The 21828-nt window shown below is 31.7% G+C and overlaps 5 protein-coding genes across 5 annotated transcripts; all 5 read right to left on the bottom strand.

The window, feature by feature from the left end:
- Nucleotides 1-2068: 2068 nt before the first annotated feature.
- LOC110641036 (auxin-induced protein 15A-like) lies at nt 2069-2494 on the bottom strand. Its single transcript, XM_058146864.1, has one exon. The coding sequence runs from the start codon at nt 2382-2384 to the stop codon at nt 2100-2102; it is 285 nt and encodes a 94-aa protein (XP_058002847.1). The 5' UTR covers nt 2385-2494; the 3' UTR covers nt 2069-2099.
- A 1771-nt stretch (nt 2495-4265) lies between these two features.
- Nucleotides 4266-5212, bottom strand: LOC110641030 (auxin-responsive protein SAUR21). The gene has a single exon (XM_021792625.2). It carries the CDS (start codon nt 4787-4789, stop codon nt 4475-4477), a length of 315 nt encoding a protein of 104 aa, XP_021648317.2. The 5' UTR covers nt 4790-5212; the 3' UTR covers nt 4266-4474.
- Nucleotides 5213-8863: 3651 nt separating this feature from the next.
- Nucleotides 8864-10586, bottom strand: LOC110641032 (auxin-responsive protein SAUR36-like). Its single transcript, XM_058153805.1, has 3 exons — nt 10547-10586; nt 10207-10445; nt 8864-9396 (listed from the first exon to the last, which is right to left on the bottom strand). Exons 1-3 carry the CDS (start codon nt 10584-10586, stop codon nt 9073-9075), a joined length of 603 nt encoding a protein of 200 aa, XP_058009788.1. The 3' UTR covers nt 8864-9072.
- Nucleotides 10587-10980: 394 nt separating this feature from the next.
- On the bottom strand, nt 10981-11670 carry LOC110641040 (auxin-induced protein 15A-like). Its single transcript, XM_021792637.2, has one exon. It carries the CDS (start codon nt 11292-11294, stop codon nt 10992-10994), a length of 303 nt encoding a protein of 100 aa, XP_021648329.2. The 5' UTR covers nt 11295-11670; the 3' UTR covers nt 10981-10991.
- A 607-nt stretch (nt 11671-12277) lies between these two features.
- LOC131183263 (auxin-responsive protein SAUR19-like) lies at nt 12278-12634 on the bottom strand. The gene has a single exon (XM_058153802.1). The coding sequence runs from the start codon at nt 12632-12634 to the stop codon at nt 12278-12280; it is 357 nt and encodes a 118-aa protein (XP_058009785.1).
- Nucleotides 12635-21828: the final 9194 nt, after the last annotated feature.

The raw sequence follows: 21828 nt of genomic DNA, 5'->3' as shown, positions 1-21828 counted from the left end.
GCAAGTGAAATGCACATGAAAGCAGCAAAAAGTGTGATAAGGTATGTGAAAGGAACTTTGGATTATGGCATTAAGTAAACAAAGTGTCAGAATTTCAAGTTGCAGGGATATTCTGATAGTGACTGGGCAGGATTAGTGGATGATATTAAAAACACTTCTAGATATTGCTTTAATTTTGGTTCTGGTTGTTTTTCATGGTGCTAAAAGAAGCAAGACATTATAGCACAATCAACTGCCGAAGCAGAGTTTATTGTTACTACTACAGCAGCAAACTAGGCCCTATGGCTAAGAAAGATCTTAAATGATCTTGATCTGGAGCAAAAAGGTAGTATTGAGGTGTTTGTGGATAATCAGGCTGCCATAGCCATTTCCCATAATCCAGTTTTCTATGGGAAAACCAAGCATTTTAATATTAGATTGTATTTTCTTAGGGAAATACAAGAAGGTGGCGAGGTGAAGTTACTATATTACAGATCAGAAGAGCAAATAGCTGATATATTCATCAAATCTTTTCATGTGAACAGATTTGAGCTTCTTCGAGAGAAGCTTGGAATTTGCAGTTCCTGATCCAGGAGGAGTGATGATAGTGTTTCAGGACCTGCAACTGCTGAAGTTGTTACCAGAATCATAGGAGAAGACCAAGTTTTTAGGCTTTTAGTTTCAGTTTGTTATTCTATTTTTTAATGTAGCTGATGACATTTTTTTTTCTGTTATTAGTGGACAACTTTAGCTAGTTTTTAGCAATTTTTTTTTTTTGTAATTCATTTACATTTGCACTTGTATTCAAGCAAGCATTTTATTAAATGAAGAATCAGACTTTCCAAGTCATTTTTTCTTGTCTTTGCTAGTATACAACAACAGTATTTTTATAATTTCAGGAGAAGGTGACTTAAAATTTTTAGAACAAGAATGATGTTATAGTAGGCACATAAATTTAAATCACACACACAATCGTACAATCAAACAATATGAGAAAAGAGAGTAAAAATAACACAAGATTTATGTGGTTCTACCGTAAAGTTTATGTCAATGGGCAAGACGAAAGAAAAAGTTCTGGCAAGATACAATCATTTTGAACTTTCAAACCTTACCCCATGTGTTTCCCGAATATATCATGCCTTTGCTGCAAAAGGTAGAATATTATAACAACTTCCCTGCACCTCCAACGAGATCAATGGTGGGCTTGGGGCATGGACCAATAACCTCCAATGAAATCAATGGTGGGCTTGGGGCCCAGGCCTATTGGGCCGTGCCCCTCTGCTATTATTACATACCTAACTCTTTATTCAAATGGGGTTGCAGCCTAAAACTTTCCAGTCAGATCACAATTCGGATGCATGAAGGCATATCCAACATTCAGGCCACACAAAAATAACAAATGCGCTAGTGAGTTTGGAAACAAAAGAAATCCTTAAACTGTAAGGACTAGTACTTTTGTTAGACATTTCAAGTTGCTAGGACTAGACATTATTATAGTTCTCCCCTGAACTTGTTAAATCTCACAGCCTTTTTGAACTTGTTAAATCTCAGAAAATCAAGTTGCTTTCACCAATGAAAAATAGGGAATGTGGGTGCTAAGGCACGGCATTTAAGCAAGAATGCCGCTGCAGGAAAAACTATCAATGTAAGTGGCCAAATAAACCTGGTATGAATGCCGTAAAACAGCATGCCCAACATCAAAGGAATGCTCAAACAAATCAAGTGATACCTTGTGAACTAAGCATTAGATGACATGCTTCAATTTTGTAAGAAAGGCAATGTATGCCAGATGATTTTCAGCTATTAGATCAGCCATTTCTGTCATTAATGATTTAGATAATCTTTTGCAAATCAATTCTCAAACTAAGCATTGGATGATGTGCTACATTGTTTAGTTAAATCTGTTAATTCAGCATTATGGGTTTTAATAATTAAATTGATATTTAGAAACTACTGGAAAAAAATCAGAGAAAACTCCCTGGCTCTGGAAATGATCATTGAGTAACAGGCACCATTGAGTAAAAGAAGGACTATAATTATCTTCACATCCCATTGGTAAAAAAAGAAGAATGTGTACAATGTACAAAATTGTGTTTGATGATTTTCATATCATGATCTGTTCAAACGTGAAGTAAGATGATGTCTTCTCTGCAGGGAATTGTGATACCACCCATTAGATGATTGAACCCAAATTCTTCCTCAGCCTTCCTCAGCAATTCTTGAAATGAATGCTTATTCAACAGTGATACTGGAACTGTGAATCTCTTCTTTTGGCCTTCTCCAACACATACTGCCAAGTAGCCTTTGGGAACATCTGTAAAATTAGATGCAGATTGATTTGGAAGCAAGTTTGATCGGCGAAATATCTGCTTAGCATATGCAATAGCAGGAAAGCGAATAGCCATTGCTATTTGTTTATGTTAACTATCTGGGAGCTGAAAAATAGCAGAAATGATAAAGGAAAAGAAGGGAAAGTTTGGTTTGCATGTAGAAAATGTGATGACTAGGGGACGTTATTTTTTTTTTTTTCGGTCGAAGGATGACTCGGGAACTTGAGTTGGGTATGGGTGATGTATGTGTATATATAGATAAAATGGTATGTGAGAAAATCTATTGTAAGTATAGATGAGTGGTGAAGAGGCCTCCTGGTGGAGTTTGCTAGGCCACATAGGTAACCATAGGATAAAATGGTCCTGTCTAGCAATTCCTTGTCAGGTAAATTAAGGAGAAGTTGACAGGAAAATTTTGTTATTTCCTGAAATGTTTCTATAAAGTTCTAGGCAGGAAGTTATTTATTGCTCTTGGGCATGAACTTGGAAGGCAAACCCCCAATAAAGAGTACAAGTGAAATTAGCCCGACAAAGCCATGTGTACTTCAAGTGCCCCTGTCTCTGATCAGTGATCACACACCACAAGAAACGCCATTTCTCTATTCATCCTCTATTCATCCAGATTTCCAGCCACCTCTTTTCAAAGGTGGCTGCTTCTCCCTTTTAGAACCACCTCGTTTCAATGGTCAGGCTGGTGTTTGAACTTTGAAGCAAATATCTCCAGCCACTGTTTATGAACTTGCTAGGTTCCAGTACACCTCATTTTCTAAGATTTTTGGCATGGCCCCTCATATGTGGTCTAATTTTATTGTCCACTACAATAAGCACCTCAATACTATAAATAAGGAAATAATCTGCGCAGGGAGGAAGCCAAAAAATTTTTATTGAAGGGGCCGAGCTAAAAATAATATATCAATAAAATTATTTATACACTTACACGCACATATATATAATGTAAAATATATAAAAAATAAAATAAAACAAAATATCAAATTATAAGAATTTTTTTATTAATTCAAAAAATTATAATAAAATCTCTACAATAAATAAAAGCATTACAATTATATAATTACATAATATAAATTATATTATTTTAAAAAATAAAAAAAATCAATTGGCATCAAAACATTTTATTAAATCCTTATATAAAATTTGCTGATTCAAAGTCACAAAATAAATATAAACTCCAAATAGCTGGATTATATGGTATAATAATATAAGATTAAAAAAAAATAATCATTAAATTTAAATAGATATAAAAAATTAGAGATTAATAAAACAATAAAGTAAATACATCATATAAAAATAAATGTATATTTAAGTTCATCCATCCAAAATTTACATGAGATTTGACATTACTAATTTTATTTACTTATATATATGCAAATCATATAATTTTTTAATTTAAATGAAATAATGGAGAGAGAGCAATGAGAGAGAAAATAAAGAAAAAAAAAATTTACCCATACAAGGAGAGCGAGAGAAAAATAAAAATAAAAAATAATTTTAATTTGTAAATATTAAAGTTTGAATATTAATTTTTAATTAAAATTTAGTAATTATTTAACGACAATAAAATAATTTAATATTTAATTTATATTATAATATATAAATTATAAATTATTAAAGACCAATAAAAAATTTGAGGGGTAATAGTATCATTTTATAAATATTTAGAAAAATTAATAAAATTTTTTCAAAAATAATTAATAAAAATATTAAAATTTATATCAATTAAAATATTATAAAATCTGAATCGGTGTTAATATTCAATGAAAAACTGACGTTTTGAATGAACAGTATTAGCATGGCCACTGATTGCTTTGAATTGGATGAATTCATTAAGTTTTTACATTGTTGTGAAAGAGATCTTTCTTCTTGAGAAATGAATAGTTACTTTAGCAAGGCAGGGACACAAACAATGACCTACTATACATATAGTTTGGTGTAATAATTTTCAATACGAAATTGTCTACTCAATCATTTTGTATATTACAGTTTTATATTTCAATTCCCTGTTAACAAAAGAGGGGAGACAAGAAAAAAAAGTGTAAATTGCACACACACATATTTATAATATGACAATCATTTTCATTCTATAGCAAAGAAAGTATTTACATTGATATGGCCATTACTGCCTCACAAAATTGTTTTCTGAGATCAGATTAATATGCCTTCCCTTGTGATCTACTCAAGCTAGAAGTGACACCAATAAAAGTTTCTTCCCTGCAGGGAATTGTCAAACCGCCCATTGGATGATCAAAAGCATGCTCCTCTTCTGCTTTATTTAGCAAGTCTTGAAATGAAGGCTCCTTCAGAAAGGATATTGGCACTACAAATCTCTTCTCTTCTGTCTCACCAACATACACTGCTAAGTAACCTTTAGGTCTACTTGAAGATCTTGAAGTTGCTTTGTTTGCAGCTAATGCAGATCGGTGCATGATTTGCTTGGCAAGAACAGTAGCCAGATTTCTAGCCATGATATTTCTTTTGATGATGGATCTGTAGAAGAGGATCAAGAAAAAGAACTCAAGGAGGATGGTTTGTTGTTTGCTGACTTTGGTTGCTAGGTACCTGAGCCTGGTGTGTGGATTTATATAGATGAATTCATATGTACAGAGTGGTGGAAATGGTTAGTTAGAGTCTGCTTTGGAGAGAGCCTATGTGGACTTCACATGGTCTTGCCTTGTGACTAATCAACCAAATGTTGGGTAGTGATGTTCCGTATCCATTATGCAATGTCTACCAAAGAGACAAGCCAATTGATGTCCTCCTAGAGATTGGATATTGTTCAGATGGATGGACATATTGTTAAAGCAGATGTGAGACCGGTAGTTGAATTAGGTACATGCTGAGACAATTAGTTACGTTCACAAATTGATTCTTCTGTTAATTAAGGGACATTCTTGCGACAACTATATTAATATTATGTGTTCAAAAAATGTAGAATTGTCATAGCCTATGTAGCACGGAAATGGGAGGCGGCAGCGTTTCCCCGTTCTGGAAACGTTTCCTTGCCGAAAACGTTAGGACACGGCGAGGAAACGTCTCCGGGTCGTTTCCGTAATTCCTTGAAATCGGAAACGCGTTTCACACGCGTTTCTTAAAAAAAAAAAAAAAAAAAAGTCGCGCACCTCCAGAAAGAAAGGAGAAGGCAAAGAAAGAAGAAGAAGAAGAAGAAGAGGAGAAGGAGGAGGTGTACCTGGTGGGGGCAACGTGCCGGCATGGTAGGTGACTGGTCCCCGATGGCGCTGCCGCGCTGCTCCTTCTTGGATGGCTCTCCTTCCCCGAATCCTAATACATTATTTCCTATTTGAAAATTTTTTTTAATCATTATTATTTTTTTTATTCAATTTTCACTCTATCAAAACTTTAAACCTTTATTTTCAGTATTTTAATATTAATTTTATTATTCTATATATTTATTATTTCATTTATTTATAATTATAAATATATAAATAATCTAATTAATTAATCAAATAATTAATTTTATTATTTTTTTTCTTTTTTTAATATTTAAATTTGTTATAATTAGGACTTTATATATATATATATATATATATATATATATATATATATATATATATATATTTATTTATTTATAAATATATCCCTATATTTTTTATATTTACGCGTTTCCCCACGTTTCCGTTTCCTATATTTTTGAAAATGCCGTTTCCCCGTGTCCGTTTCCGCGTTTCCCCGTGTCCGCGTTTCTGTTTCCGTGCTACATAGGTCATAGCCAATCAAGATGAAGCAAAGCCTAGTTGTACGAAGGGAAACCACTGGGAAATTCTTAAGAGAGCAATGAGAACACATATATATGTTGAATTACATTCTTCCCTGCATATGTAACTTCATTTCAATTTATGACCTGTATCCAACTAATTAATTTCTTGCCTTTTCTCACTAATCTTTTGGTTGCCTGAGAAACTTTCAATTGCATGTCACAATACAAGGATGGTTAAAAGATATTAGTGTTAGAAAAAATGGGCAATTTTTGGACTAAAGGAAAAAATATAAATCAACAATGAACATAAAATGTGAAACCAGCATGGAAAGCAAATAATGAGAGGCAATTGGTATGAAACTAAGCAAAGCATAAATTTTTGTAGACTGAAGCAAGGGAACAATTTATTTCTTGAATATTTTGAAAAAAGGATAGGAAATAAAAAAAGAACAAGAAACACTCGGATAGATTTTTAGTTGATTTTAATGTCAATCTCTTGGCTGCTCAGCTGAAACTGAATTTTTTTATGGTGTGTTCAGAGTGAGCATAATCCCAATTCACAGTTAAAAAAATTTAGTGACTCAAGGAGCAGCTGGATTCTGGAAACTGACTAGTGGCGAGCAAAGGATTGGTTAAGAATTAAATTTTGATTCACTGTCACTTGGTTTAATTTTAAGTTTTTGTCTTTCAGATCAATTAATTCAGACACATAGTTGTTTGCATATAGCAAAGGAAGAGTTGCATTAGGAGCAAAATAATATACTAGCAAGGAAAGGGGAAACAAAATCTATTTGATTTTTCTCATATACCTGGTGAAATTTTTTTAATCCTGACCATAAAGCTTTTTCAGATTAAAAAGAAAGAGTAAAAAGGTACTTACATTGCACACTCTTCAGTGAATGGCTTTAAGAGCCTTCTCTTATGATCTATTCAAACTTGAAGTGATATGGGTAAAGGTGTCTCCCCTGCCTTGAATTGTCAATCCACCCATTGGATGGTGAACCGAACTCCTCTTCAGTTTTACTTAGCAAATACTGAGACGAAGGCTGGTTCAAGTAGGAGACTGGAACCAGAAATCTCTTCTTCTCAGCCTCACCAACATAAACGGGTACGAAACCTTTAGGTACATCTGAAGACCTCATAGCAGATTTGATTATAGACTGTACTGACCAGCGGAGTCCTTGCTTGGCGAGATCACCAGGTAAACGAATAGCCATAGTATGGTATATTTTATTGATGGATCTGTGTGGAAGAAAATCAAGAGGTTTGTTGTTCAAAGGAAAAGGCTCCAGTGGAGGATGTGAACACTTGAGCTGAGTTGCCTGTGACCCAAGTATGAGAATTTGTATGTTTGGGACATGGGAGGGTCTTAAAAAATCATTTGTTAGTGGACAAGATCCATTGTCTGGGGTGGTCTGCTCATAACAAAGCTCTTTGGGTATCACATGGTCCTGTTTTCCCAGCAATCAATAGATACATGGGACTGAAGTAATTCTTTTGCTTCAATTGTTGAAGAACAAAAGGCGTACAAACACAACTATGGAGAAAGCCAATGGAGGACTAGCAGAAGATTGGAAATGGACAGATGGGTACTCAACATTGATTTATACAATGCAAAAAACAAGTGCCACTTCGATTTTGGACATGCTCAAGGCAAAAGTTATTTTCCGGTTCTGCTTGGGATTTAGGTCATGATGGGATCCCAGGGTCTGGTCTTCCAATCACTGAGTTAGGGGGCCTGAGGACAAGCTAAGATCAACACCATGACCTACAACTGAAGAGATAAACCAATGGAGGACAAGCTAAAGACTAGAAATGAACAATAGGATAACTAATGTTGACATACATTCACAGTAGGATTTCGAACTACTTTTGTAGGTCAGGGGGATGCTTGGGACATGTGATTCAGCTTCTATTGCATAAACAATGAAGGGAAGACAGGAAGTATTTTATAATTTCGAAAGAAGAAAGTGACTCAAAATTTTCAGAGCAAGAATATGCTAGGAAGTTTGGAAACAAATGAAATCCTGAAACTGTAAGGACTAGTACTTTTCTTAGACAATCCAAGCTTCTAGCACTAGCCATTAATATAGTTCTCGCCTGAAATTAGCCATTAAATCCACATGCCTTTTGAATTTATTAGATCTCAGAAAATCAAGTTGTTTTCAGCAATTGAAATGTGGGTGCTAAGACACAGCATATGTTCTATAGTCTGAAAGAGAGCCAGAATAATGCTGCTGACGACAATTAGAGTACATGCTTCAATTTTTTAATAAAGGCAATGCATGCCAGATGATTTTCAGCTTTGATATCGGTCCATTCTGTCATTATGGGTATATGATGTAACAAAGACATTGAAATGACTGTCAAAAATAAGTTCCAAACATATAATAGAAAAAAAAAAAAAAAAGAAAGCTAAAAAAGAGAAAAGCATCGATTGTGTAGGAAGAATGGCTAGAATCTAGATATAAAGATATTTCTTAGTTGTAAAATGGTGTACTCTATAATGAAAGGTGATTTATGGTTTCACTTACGATCTACTCAATTTAGAAATGGCATCAAGGAAAGTATCGTCTTTTGCAAGCAATTCTCAAACCAAGCATTGGATAATCAAATCCAATATATCGGCTTTACTTAGCAAAGTTTGAATTCAAGGCTCTTTCAGATGATAATAGAACTCAAATTTGCTAAATTTGAAGATGTTTATGCTGGGAAAATCTAATTTGATTAATATAAATATATTTCATAATGAATCGATAAATTCTGCCATTGAACTAGGTGTAATTTGTCAATTAGTCAGTTCAACTATATTATGGGGATGATGTGAAAATCCAATTCAATTAACAAACAAGAAATAGGTTTGACAAAAGAGAAGGAACTATGAAAACCATAAAACACTGAGTGTGCAAGAAGAAAGCAACAATTTATAACTAATAAATTTTCTTATTTGGGTAAAATTGTTTAATCCCGTAAAAACACATATTTACAATTGAATTTGGCAATTCCAGCCATAAATTATTCAAGTGTTGTCTCTTATGATCTATTCAAGTATAAAATGACAGCATTGCAAGTATCCAATCTGGAGGGAATTGTCAAACCACCCATTGGATGATTGAAACCAAACTCCTCTTCTGTCAGGCTAAGCAAATCTTGAAATGAAGGCTGATTCAGGTAGGATACAGGTACCAGAAATCTCTTCTTTTGGGCCTCCCCAACATAAACTGCAATAAATCCTTTTGGGACATCAAATGAAGTTGGAGATGCTTTTCTTGCAGGCAATAAAGACTGGTGGAAGATTTGCTTAGCAAGAACACCAGGCAAATTGACTCCCACTGTATGTTTCTTGATGTATCTCTGTTAAGAAAAGTAGAAGAATTTTGATGCTTATGGAAAAACAATCACCAGAGAATGTGAATGCTTAAGTTGCTCAAGATCAGTTAGTTGGTATATATAGAAGAATTGATTCCTGCTGGCTATCCTGCAAAATGAGTCTCTGGCTGAGAACCATTTGCTTGTGTCTGCTAGGGGTCTTAGCTCATGAAGGCATCACATGGTTTTGTCCTCCAACTACTCAATTAGGGGCCAGAGGATTCATATCTTTCACATTGTCTACAACTGCCGGGACAACCCAACGGGGGACCTGCTAATAAGCATTGAAAATGGAAGGTTGAGTAATGTTGATATAGAAGGATAACTAAGTGACCACCTGGAATAGGACTATGCTTGACTAAGTGATGTTTAGATTAGGGACATACTTGTGACATGATCTAATATTCGACAATAAATGATGACCAGCCATTGCAGGAAGAACAACCTACAGGATAAATTGAATGCAGATTATATATATATATATATATATATATATATATATATATATATATATATATATATATATATATATATATATATATATATATTATATTCTTCCTGATTGAACTTGATATATTATATCCTTCCTGATTGAACTTGATATATGATTGCTCATCCATAATATAAATTTGCAAAACTATTCCTTAATTGCATATACTTATGAATTTCAGGATACGTTTGTGTGAGAGGATTCAACCCGAAGACAGCAGGAATATAAAATAGTTCATGAGCTGAGGATAGATGGAACATAATACAAAAAAGAAGGGAAAAACATTTAGGGTTTTCAGTTCACTTCACCTGCGCCGTCGATGGTCCAGCCACCTGCGCCGACCGGGTGAGTCGTCGACTCCTCCTCCTCCTCCTCCTTCTAAAACGCTGTTGTCTATGACGCAGCTGGTGCAGCTTTTTCAACCTTTTTTTTTTAAAGAAACGCGTTTCCTGCTCCCGACACGCATGACCACCGGAAACGGCCCTGATGCGTTTTCTCTGCGTTTCCAGCCGTTTCCGTGTCGGAAACGTTTCCGGAACGGGGAAACCTCACATAGGGACATTTACGTGATTCACGGAGAAAACAAGATGAGAAGGGAAGCAATTATAAAATACTTATATAACTTCAAATAATGAATTTACAAGTTACTGCAAGCCACCCGTTGGATGATCAATGCCACACTCTTCATCAGATTTTTTCAGGAGAGCTTTAATTTCAGAATGATTCAGATATAATACTGCTACCGCGAAGTTTCTCAAACATAGACGGTAATAAATCCTTTTGGAACCTTTGCTGTTACGGAAGCTTTTTTTTTTTTTTTTTTGTAGTTAATACATACTTTGGCACGGGATTTGCTTAGCAAGAATAGTGCTATGGAGATGTGCTATAGATTTAGTTAGACCTGTTAGTTCAGCATTTACGGTTAAATTGATATGTGGAAATGACTGGAAAATAAATCAGAGAAAGCTAACCTGTCTCTGGAAATGATCAGAGTAGCAGGCACTATTGATTAAAAGAAGGACTATAATTATCTTCATATCTCATTGGCAAAATATATGTAGAATGTACAAAATTGTGTTTGATGATTTTCATATCATGATCCGTTCAAACATGAAGTTAGATCAATAAAGATGTCTTCTCTACAGGGAATTGTGATACGACCCATTGGATGATTGAACCCAAATTCTTCCTCAGCCTTCCTTAGCAATTCTTGAAATGAGGGCTTATTCAACAATGATACTGGAACTATGAATCTCTTCTTTTGGCCTTCTCCAACATAAACTGCTAAGTAGCCTTTGCGAACATCTGTAAAATTAGAAGCAGATTGATTTGGAAGCAAGTTTGATCGGCGAAGTATCTGCTTAGCATGTGTAATAGCAGGACAGCGAATAGCCATTGCTATTTGTTTATGTTAACTATCTGGGAACTGAAAAATAGCAGAAATGATAAAGGAGAAGGGAAATTTTGGTTTGCGAGTAGATAATGTGATGACTTGGGGAGTTGAGTTGGATGTGGGTGATGCATGTGTATATACAGATAAAAGTGTATGTGAGAAAATCTATTATAAGTATAGATGAGTGGTGAAGAGGCCTCTTGGTGGAGTTTGCTAGGAGACATAGGTACGTAACCATAGGATCAAATGGTCCTCTCTGGCAATTCCTTGTCAGGTAAATTAAGGTGAAGTTGACAGGAAAATCTTGTTATTTCCTGAAATGTTTCTATAAAGTTCTAGGCAGGAAATCATTTATGGCTGTGGGGCATGAACTTGGAAGACAAACCCCAATGAAGAGTACAATTGAAATTAGCCCGACAAGCCATGTGTACTTCAAGTGCCTCTGTCTCTGATCTGTGATCACACACCACACGAAATGCCACTTCTCTATTCATCCAGATTTCCAGCCACCTCCTTTCAAAGGTGGCTGCTTCTCCCTTGTAGAACCACCTCATTTCAAAGGTCACGTTGGCTTTTGAACTTTGAAGCAAAGATTTCCAGCCACTGTTTTTGAACTTGCATGGGTTCCAGGACGCCCCATTTTCTAAGAATTCTGACATGGCCCCTCATGTGGTCTAATTTTGTTGTCCACTACAATAAGCACCTCGATACTGTAAATAAGGAAATTACAGACTTACTGAATCTGTGTTAATAAGCAATGAAAAACAGACGTTTTGAATGAACAGTATTAGCATGGCTACCAATTGATTTCAATGTATGAATTCATTGAGTTTTTACATTGTTGTGAAAAAGATCTATCTTCTTGAGTATTGAAAAGTTACTTGCGCAAGGCAGGGACCTACTATGCATTTAGTTTGGTGATAATTTTTCAATACAAATGTGTCTACTCAATCATTTTGTATATTACAGTTTCATATTTCAATTCACTAGCTGTTAACAAAACCATGCTCCTCTTCTGCTTTACTTAGCAAGTCTTGAAATGAAGGCTCCTTCAGATACGATATTGGAATTACAAATCGCGTCTTTTCTGTCTCACCAATATACGCTGCTAAGTAACCTTTAGGTATACTCGAAGTTATTGAAGTTGCTTTGTTTGCAGCAAAAGTAGATCGGTGCATGATTTGCTTGGCAAGAACAGCAGCCAGATTTCTAGCCAAGATATTTCTTTTGATGGATCTGTAGAAGAGAGTCAAGAAAAAGAACTCAAGGAGGATGGTTTGTTGTTTGCTGACTTTTGTTGCTAGGTACTTGAGCCTGGTGTGGATATATATAGATGAATTCATATCTATTGAGTAGGTAGAAATGGTTAGTTAGAGTCTGCTTTGGAAAGAGCCTATGTGGACTTCACATGGTCTTGCCTTGTGACTAATCAACAAAATGTTGGGTAATGAGGATTCATATCCATTATGCAATGTCTACCAAAGAGATAAGCCAATTGATGTCCTCATAAAGATTGGATATTGTTCAGAAGAATGGCCACTTTGTTAAAGCAGATGTGAGACTAATACTTGAATTAGGCACATGCTAAGACAATTAGTTACGTTCATAAATTGATTCTTCGGTTAATTAAGGGACATGCTTGCGGCAACTACATTAATGTTTTGGGATCAAAGAATGCAGAATAGTCATAGTCAAGCATCATAAAGCAAAGCCTAGTTGTACGAAGGGAAACTAATTGTTGGAGTTGATGAGATTTTAGTTGGTGAATATCTATATGTACAAGAAAAGAAAAGAGCCATACCTAAGCATGGTGCAAGAATGGCATTAGTTGACAAAAGAAAACAAATTTCACTATAAGAAGGAAGAGTTTGCTGCTGGAAGAATGAGAAAGTGCAGAGAGAACTTGAGAGGGCTAGAAAGAGAGTTTGAGAGATCTGTTAGAATCTAATTCAAACATGTTTGATTTAATTTTTATTTTTTAAATTGTTGTATTTCAAATTTTAAGTAGTGATCTAATCTTAACTAATAGTTGAGATTTAGATGAGATTTTTATTTGATTTTGTTAGAGCTAAGTGCTATATAAACAGTACAACAATTAAGATTGTCTACAGAATTATACATAGAGTTTCTTTCTATTCAATAAAAGTATTCTTTTATTCTTCCACATTAATTTTTGATCCAACAGTGGTATCAGAGTCAGGTTATCCTATGGGCAAACCTTTAAATCCTTGATTCACCAATGGCCTTAATCAATTTCTCCTTGTCTTCAACCATATTTTTTCAGGAGAAAATTATCAAATATGGGCTATCAAAATAAAGTCCTATTTACAAGCTTTTGATTTATGGGATTCAGTAGAAAATAATACTGATCCTACTCCACTACCAGAAAATTCAACTCTTGCTCACATAAAAATTCAAAATGATGAGAGAGCTAAGGAATACATGGCAAAAACTTGTATAGAATCTTTAGTTTCTGAAACCATTTTCATAAAGATTATGGCTTGTGAAAATACAAAAGAAGATTGGGATTTACTCAAGAAGGAGTATGAAGGCAATGATCAAACAAGGTTCATGCAAATTTTAAATCTCAAAAGAGAATTTGAGATTCAAAAAATGAAAGAGTTTGAAAATGTCAAAGACTATTGCACTAAGCTCGTGTCCATAGCCAACAAAATTAGACTGCTTGGTGAAGAATTTCTTGACAAAAGAATTGTAGAAAAAATATTTGTTAGCCTCCGTGAGAAGTTTCAGCAAAAAATTTCCTCACTTGAGGTTCATGCAAATTTTTCACAAATAACTATTGCAGAATTAATAGATGCTTTGCAGGCTATGGAGCAAAGAAGAGCAATCAGACAAGAAGGAATAATTGAGGGAGGCTTTCTAGCAGCAAAGTCATCTGCAAAGAAAAAATTTTCACAATATGGTATTTGTAAAAAGTTTAATCATGAAGAAAAGAATTATTGGCATAAAGGCAAACCACAATGTTTTAATTGAAAAAATTTGGGCATTTGTTAAAAAAATGTAGGTTTAAAAATGAAGAAGCAAATTAAGCACAAGAGGAAGAATCTCTTTTTTGAAGTTTGGAGAGAAGTGCTCTAAGAAAATCAGAAGCAAATGTTGGTGAGAAGTACATCAACAAATTGTGAGAATGACACCAAAATTGTCAGTTGGAGAGAAGTGCTCTAACACACAAATTTATCGGCTGAAGAGAAGTGCTCCAACACCCAAATTGCCAGATGGAGAGAAGTGCTCCAATCAAAAAAATAAATAAAAAATAAATAAATAAATTATTTTGAGTCTATGTTAGAATTAAGAGAGAGAATGTTAAATCTAATTCAAACATATTTGATTTAGTTTTCATTTTTTTAAATTGTTACATTTTAAACTTTAAGTAGTGATCTAATCTTAACTAATGGTTGAAATTTAGATGAGATTTTTATTTTATTTTGTTATAGTTAAGTGCTATATAACAGTACATCAATTAAGATTGTGTATAGAGTTATACAAAGAGTTTCTTTCTATTCAATAAAATGTTCTTTATTTTTCTCCTTCAAATCCAACACTAATATATCAGAAGTCAGCAAATTTTGAACTAAAGCAAAAATATTTCCAAAATCAGCATGGAAAGCGAAATTTTTGTAGACTGAAGTAGGGGGCAATTTATTTCTTGAATATTTTGAAAATAAGAAAAAAAAAACGCTCAGAGAGAGTTTTTTGGTTGACTTTAATATCAATGTTGTGATATACATTCACAATAGGATTTAGAACAACTTTAATTTGTAGGCCAGGGAGGTGTTTGGGACATGTGCTTCAGCTTCTATTGCATACACAATCAAGGAAAGTGACTCAAAATTTTCAGAGCAAGAATATGCTGTTAAGTTTGGAAACAAATGAAATCCTGAAACTGTAAAGACTAGTACTTTTGTTGGACATTTCAAGTTTCTAGGACTAGCCATATAGTTCACCCCTGAAATTGGCCTTCAACTCCAGTCTTTTTGAACTTGTTAAATCTCAGAAATCAAGTAGCTTTCAGCAATGACAAATTGGGAATGTGAGTGCTAAGGCACGGCATTTGAGCAAGACTGCTGCCGCAGGATAAGGTATCAACATAAGTAGCCAAATAAACCTGGCATGAATACTGTAGATCAACATGCCCAACATCAAAGGAATGCTCCTTGCATATCATGTGGAGGAACAATAAAATCCCCATTTTATTTTCTACTAAATTACTTTTGTCAGTGAAGTGACTGTTTGTAATTGTAGCCACACATGTCATGTGGAGGAACAGTAAAATCCCCATTTTAGTTTCGATACATGCTAGCCTCTTGAAGCCTCAAAAATATGCCAGAATTGTAAAACTTACATATTCAAAACTAGGCTTATTAGCATATTGTTTAATTGAATAAAAATATGACTTATAGTTTTTCCTGTATGTTTATACTTAATTTATTTAAATTATTTCTAGAATACCTTGTAAAGAATTGTGACAATATAAAGAAAATAAATACAAAGAATAAATATAAATTAAAAATAAATACAAAAAAATAAATAATAAGATACCAACAAAATGTATATAAATAAATTTTTATAAGATGAAGATTACCTTAGTGATATTTGTGTAAATTGTTTATCATCTTTTTCTAATACCTTGGTTACTAAAATATCATTTGGTAGGTTTGATAGAAAATCTTGATAAAACATTATATCTTCTATTCGCATTAAGAGATAACTGATTTGATTTTTGATGTGCAATATTTGTTTATATAGTTGATGACTATTACTTTTAGTTTTCTTAATATTAAGTAAATTGTAACTATTGTCAAAAATTTTTTTTATTAAAACATTATATCTTCTATTCGCATTAAGAGATAACTGATTTGATTTTTTATGTGTGATATTTGTTTATATAGTTGATGACTATTACTTTTAGTTTTCCTAATATTAAGTAAATTGTAACTATTGTCAAAAAAAATTTTTATTATAAAAAATTAAGTACATGATTTTATAACTATATTGAAGAATAAAAAGTTTGATTTAGTTTATATAATTTATAATTATGATCCTTAATTTTCTTAGTATTAATTAAATTATAATTATTGACATAATTTTTTTTTATTAAATGCCTTATAGGTCTATAGTATTTGCAAGTCACTATATGTAATCAATTAATGTAAAATTGTTAGGGGAATAGAGACAAAATGGACTTATATATATATATAAAATAGAATGCCACTTGTAACATTTTTCTCATGAATAGCAATTTGTTAAAGAATTTTGCCTTTAACGTTATTGTCTAGCTGCTAAAAAAAAATTATTAAATTGAGCTACTAAGAAAACATTACATTGTTATTGATTTCCAAGTCCTTAATTTTTTTTCCTTACAGAAAAACTAAGAAGATGGATAGAAATACTTATAGCTTGATACAATAATTGAATCTGACAATAGATGATTGGATTCCCAAATTTCGAATAGTAAGAGCTTGGATTCCATTAATATTAGGTTAGATAATGAAACTATCAATTTTGATATGATTGTAAGCTTAAATATTCTTTGCCATGAAATAGATCATTTTAATTTTGATATGTTGCATTATTTTATTTTAAAATACATCATCTTACAAGTTTTTGCCCGTGCGTTGCGCGAATATAATTATTATTGGTATATTATTTGACTGAATAAAATTATGGCTACATAGCTTTTCCAATATATTTATACTTAATTTTTTTTGTATTTAAAATGTTCTAAGAATAGCTTGTAAAACAATTGTGAAAATATATTAAAAAATACAAAGAATAAATATAAATTGAAAATGAATATAAAAAATAAATAATAAGATGCCAATAAAATATATATAAATAAATTCTTATAAGATGAAGATTATCTTAGTGATATTTATGCAAATTATTCTTCAATTTTTTCCAACGTTTGGGTTACTAAAATATCATTGGCAAGTTTGAGAAAAAATTTTGATTGGACATTGTATCTTCTATTGCATTAGGAGGTGTGTAATTTGATTTTTATTATGTGATATTAATTTATATAGTTTATAACTATAACTTTTAATTTTCCTAGTATTAATTAAATTGTATCTATTGTCATAATTTTTTATTATAATAAATTAAGTACATAATTTTATAATTATAGTGGACAACAAAAAGGTGGTTTTGGTTTATATAATTTATAACTATGACTCTTAATTTTCCTAGTATTAATTAAATAATAACTATTATCATTATTTTTTTATATTAAATGCCTTATATGTTTGTCATCAATTGATGCTATAAAATTATTAGTAGAATATGGGTAAAATAGACAAATATGAAAAAAAAATTCTAATAAAGCGTCACTTATTATGTTTTGATAAAGTTTGCAGTTTTATTATATTTATATAGTTATAGATAGATATCTAAGTAACCATTTTATCCTTCGATTAAAACAAAAAAAAAAAAGCAACCCTTTTATCAGAATGTATGGATCAAATATTGTCCATATAGGTTGCAAGTTTCTATTTAACAAAATGATGCCTAATCTTAACACTACAAGAAAAATGAGAATTAGCAATGGATTTTTAAATTCATTGCTAAAAACAATGAATTTTGCAATCGATTTTTTATATTGTTGCAATTTTAGAATAAAATTATATGGAGCAATATTTTATTTGTTATTAAAATTTATTGCAAATCAACATTGTTTGAATATAAATTTAGCAACTAGATTTGTTAATTTGCTATTATTAGCTACGGATTTAAAAATTTGTTGTTAATTTTGTAACGGACTTATAAAATTTATTTCTAATAGCAACGGATTTGTTAATCGTTACTACTCTAGTAAATTAAAAAAAATGATTTTATATATTTTGTAAACGATTATTAAAATTGTTTTATCAAATTAGCAACAGATTTTAAATTTTGTTGCTAATTTTACAAGAAAAAAAAAATCTCACCATTAAAAATTCAAAAGTGTATATAATTAAATTTAGTAATGGATTCCGAAATCCGTTGCTAATTTGCAACGAATTTATCAGAATTTCGGAGTCTGTTGCGTTTTTTAGTGGAAAAAATAAATTTTAATATTTAAATTTAGTGACGGATTTACAATCCATTGCTAAATCTATTACTAATTTGCATATATATATTTCTTCAAACACCACATTTCCCTTTGTCATATCATTCATTCACGTATTTTCTTTTCTTTATTGCAATCTTTCTTCTCTTTTCTTTCAATTTTTTCCCTATTCTATAATTTTCTCTTACTTTTCTTTCATTCTTTACACTTTATATTGATTTTTTATCATCAATTTCTTCCCTTTTATTTCCTTTTCTTCCCATATCTTTAATTTTTCTTTATCTACTTTAATTTTCTTCCCAAATATCTAATTTTTTACTTCCCTTTTCTTTCATTTTTTTCACTTTTCCTTCATTTTCTTCCTTTTTATTTCATTTTCTATCATTAATTCCTTCCCTTTTCTATTTTCTTCACTTTTCTTCCATTCCATTTTCTTCTATCATTTCTTTCATTTCTCACTTTTCCTATCATTTTCTTCACTTTTATTATTTACCTTTCATTTTCCATTTTCATTAATATAATTTTCCTTCAATTCATTTTTTCACCTTAATTTTTTTGAATAATACTTTTTACTCTTATTATAATGTATCCATAATAACTATTAGTAAAAATTTATGTATCAATTAAAATTTATAAATTAGTTATAATATTAAAATGTAACATTCTCAATTCTACCCTAAAATTTTATCTATTTATGTTGCAAGAGTTATCATATTGACATTGGAACTTTAACATGAAAGTTATTTATAAAGAATTATATGTACATTTTTTTTTTGTAAGGAAGAAAGGACTTGAAGATGTCATTAAAAAGTTGAGGGGTAAATTAAAAGAAATAAGGACTAAATTGAAGTAAATAAGAAAGTTTTGGGGTAGAATGTATAAGGGGGATTAGGACCATTGGATAAAAACTTGTTTTAACCATTGGATAAAAGAAAATTTGGCCTTATCCACCTCACCATTCTGCTGCCCTAATTGAAACCTTCTTCTCCCATTTTGTTTCATCCCTCCATAGCCAAACTCTCCCAAATTGAAGAAGAAGAAGACCAAGAAGATTAACCTAGCAGATTTCTACCTTAAACATCATCAATTCAAGCCTTAGAAAGAAGAAGAAAACCAACTTTTGAAGAAGTTGAAGGTAGGCATATCCTTCTAGGGTTTTGAGTGGAAGAGTTAAAGAGAAGTGGAATTAAGTGATTCTACTAGAGGTTAGTACTTAAACTCATCCTTATTACCATGTTTCTATGTGTAATTTCTTGTTATTTGCTAATTAGATGAAATTAGGGTTTGAGGGATTGAAATCTGAAATCTGTGTTGGGTGAGGCTACTGGACAGTCATATTTAAAAATTCATAACTTGATCTAGGAAAGTTGAAATGAGGTGATTCTTGCGGCAAATAAAACTTTGAAGTGCCCTAAAACTTTATAGTTCAGTGTTAGCCTTAATTTTGATGATAGAATAGATTTTGAAGCCAAAATATTTAATTACTCAATTCTAGAACTAGTTTGACAGATTCCAGCAACAGGGGACTCGAATTTAAAAATTTATAACTTGAACTAGAATACTCCAAATAGGGTGATTCTTACAGCTTTGGAAAGCTTAAAGAGATCTTTAAAACTTTGTAGTTATGGCCATGAATTAATTTTGCTGTTTCTTATTGGAATTCATACTTTTCTGTTATTGTGTACACTGAAATAGATTTCTGAACAACTTATATACTTCTGCTTATATCTTGAGTTGTAAAATATATTTTTCCATGATTCTAATTGGAAATCAAAATAGACATATGAAAGTCAATTTCTGAAAAGTTTGGCATTAAAATTCTGTCTCTATGAATTTTGGTAAAATTTTGAATGTTACTATTCATATGGTCAATTTTTCTGCAGAAAGTGATTTTTAAGCTACACACTTTTCATGTAGGTTTGTTTGAGTATTTCTCATCAAATTGTGAAATAAACTTTGTTTGAAATGAATTAAGTGAAATTTTGGCTATGTATGGCAAAGATGAGCATATGAAATAAGTACATGAACTTGATAATTGTAAAAGAACGTAATATGTATTCTTAATCCTAGTAAACTTCGGTAGAAGTCGTAGGTTAATATAATGTGTGGCATGCCATAAGACTTAGCAATATTGCAACCACATAATACATAATATTGGCACATGGTGCCCTACAGTTCTTAGCTTTTAAGCCCTACAGTTCTGGCACTCCGTGCCCTACAGTTATAGTTTTTTCTCATCTAGTTAAGCGATCCTGCTAAGAGTTTATATGGGCTGAGACATAAGTAATATGATGTAAATTGATTAATATTTGTCATATGATATGTTTTCTTTATCTCTTTGCATCTTGTTCATGAATATGTATGGCTGTTAACATTATAGAAATTGTTGTTTCAATCTGCATATTAGTTTCATGCTTGCATATTTTTCTTTTATGGATGAGTTTAGCACCACTAAGCATAAGCTTAGCACATTGGATTTTCCCCACGCGCAGGTAGCAAAGAGCAGTCGCCAATGGAGGGGCTACAGTAGTTTGCATCAGCTACGAAGCACATCAAATATTTTGTAATTTTCTTTTCCATTGAACCTTGGAAAAGTTGTAAAATGTTGGCATGTACATTAGAAATAGTTTATGTAATCAAGTAAATCATTTTGTATCAAACTTGTTATCTTTTATGTAATTTATAATGGTTATTGCAAATTTTATCTTTTTAATGATCTATTTTTATTATGGATGGATTTAAAATGATGTTAAACATGGTTTGTTCTATTGTTTAAAAAATGTTTTAAATAAAATATTATGCATTTCAACACAGTTTGTGGCATTCCTGACTCAACTTATTATTGACTGGGTATGGGGTATTACATAAAATTTTAAATTTTAATATTAAAATTTAATATTAAAATTAAATATATGTAATATTAAATAACAAGCAAATTAGCAATGGATTATAAATTAGTTCAAATTAGCAATGGAAGTTCGTTACTAAATTAGTTACAAATAATAACAAATTATTTTTTTGCCAATTTTTTATTTTTTTAAATTATTTAAATTAGTAACTGAAAACGTTGTTTGTTGCTATTAGCAATGGAATTATCCAATGCCAAATCCATTACTAATAGCAATGGAGGCTAAAATCTGTTGCTAAGTGAATTAGCAATGAGATTCGCTACAACGAATAGAAATTAGTTGTAAATTAATACATTAATAAATCATTTAGCAACGGATTTTTATTGATTAGCAATGGAAAAAATATGTTACTAATCTGTATTTTTTTAGTGTAAATGAAAAAAAAAAAAATCAAACAACAAATAAAAAGAAAAGCTCCAAGACCATCTTTCAAATGTGGCATTTGGAATTGAATCTCAATTATGATCCAGAAGACAATTCCATGTATCTAATCCCAATTAGTATCTTCAAATTGACATCTCCTCTCACATAGAATTTCTAGTTTTCAGTTGCTATATAAAAA

The sequence above is a fragment of the Hevea brasiliensis genome, chromosome 1 (genome assembly GCF_030052815.1).
Source record: "Hevea brasiliensis isolate MT/VB/25A 57/8 chromosome 1, ASM3005281v1, whole genome shotgun sequence".
NCBI classification, from domain to species: domain Eukaryota; kingdom Viridiplantae; phylum Streptophyta; class Magnoliopsida; order Malpighiales; family Euphorbiaceae; genus Hevea; species Hevea brasiliensis.
This window is presented reverse-complemented; position numbering and strand designations above follow the sequence as displayed.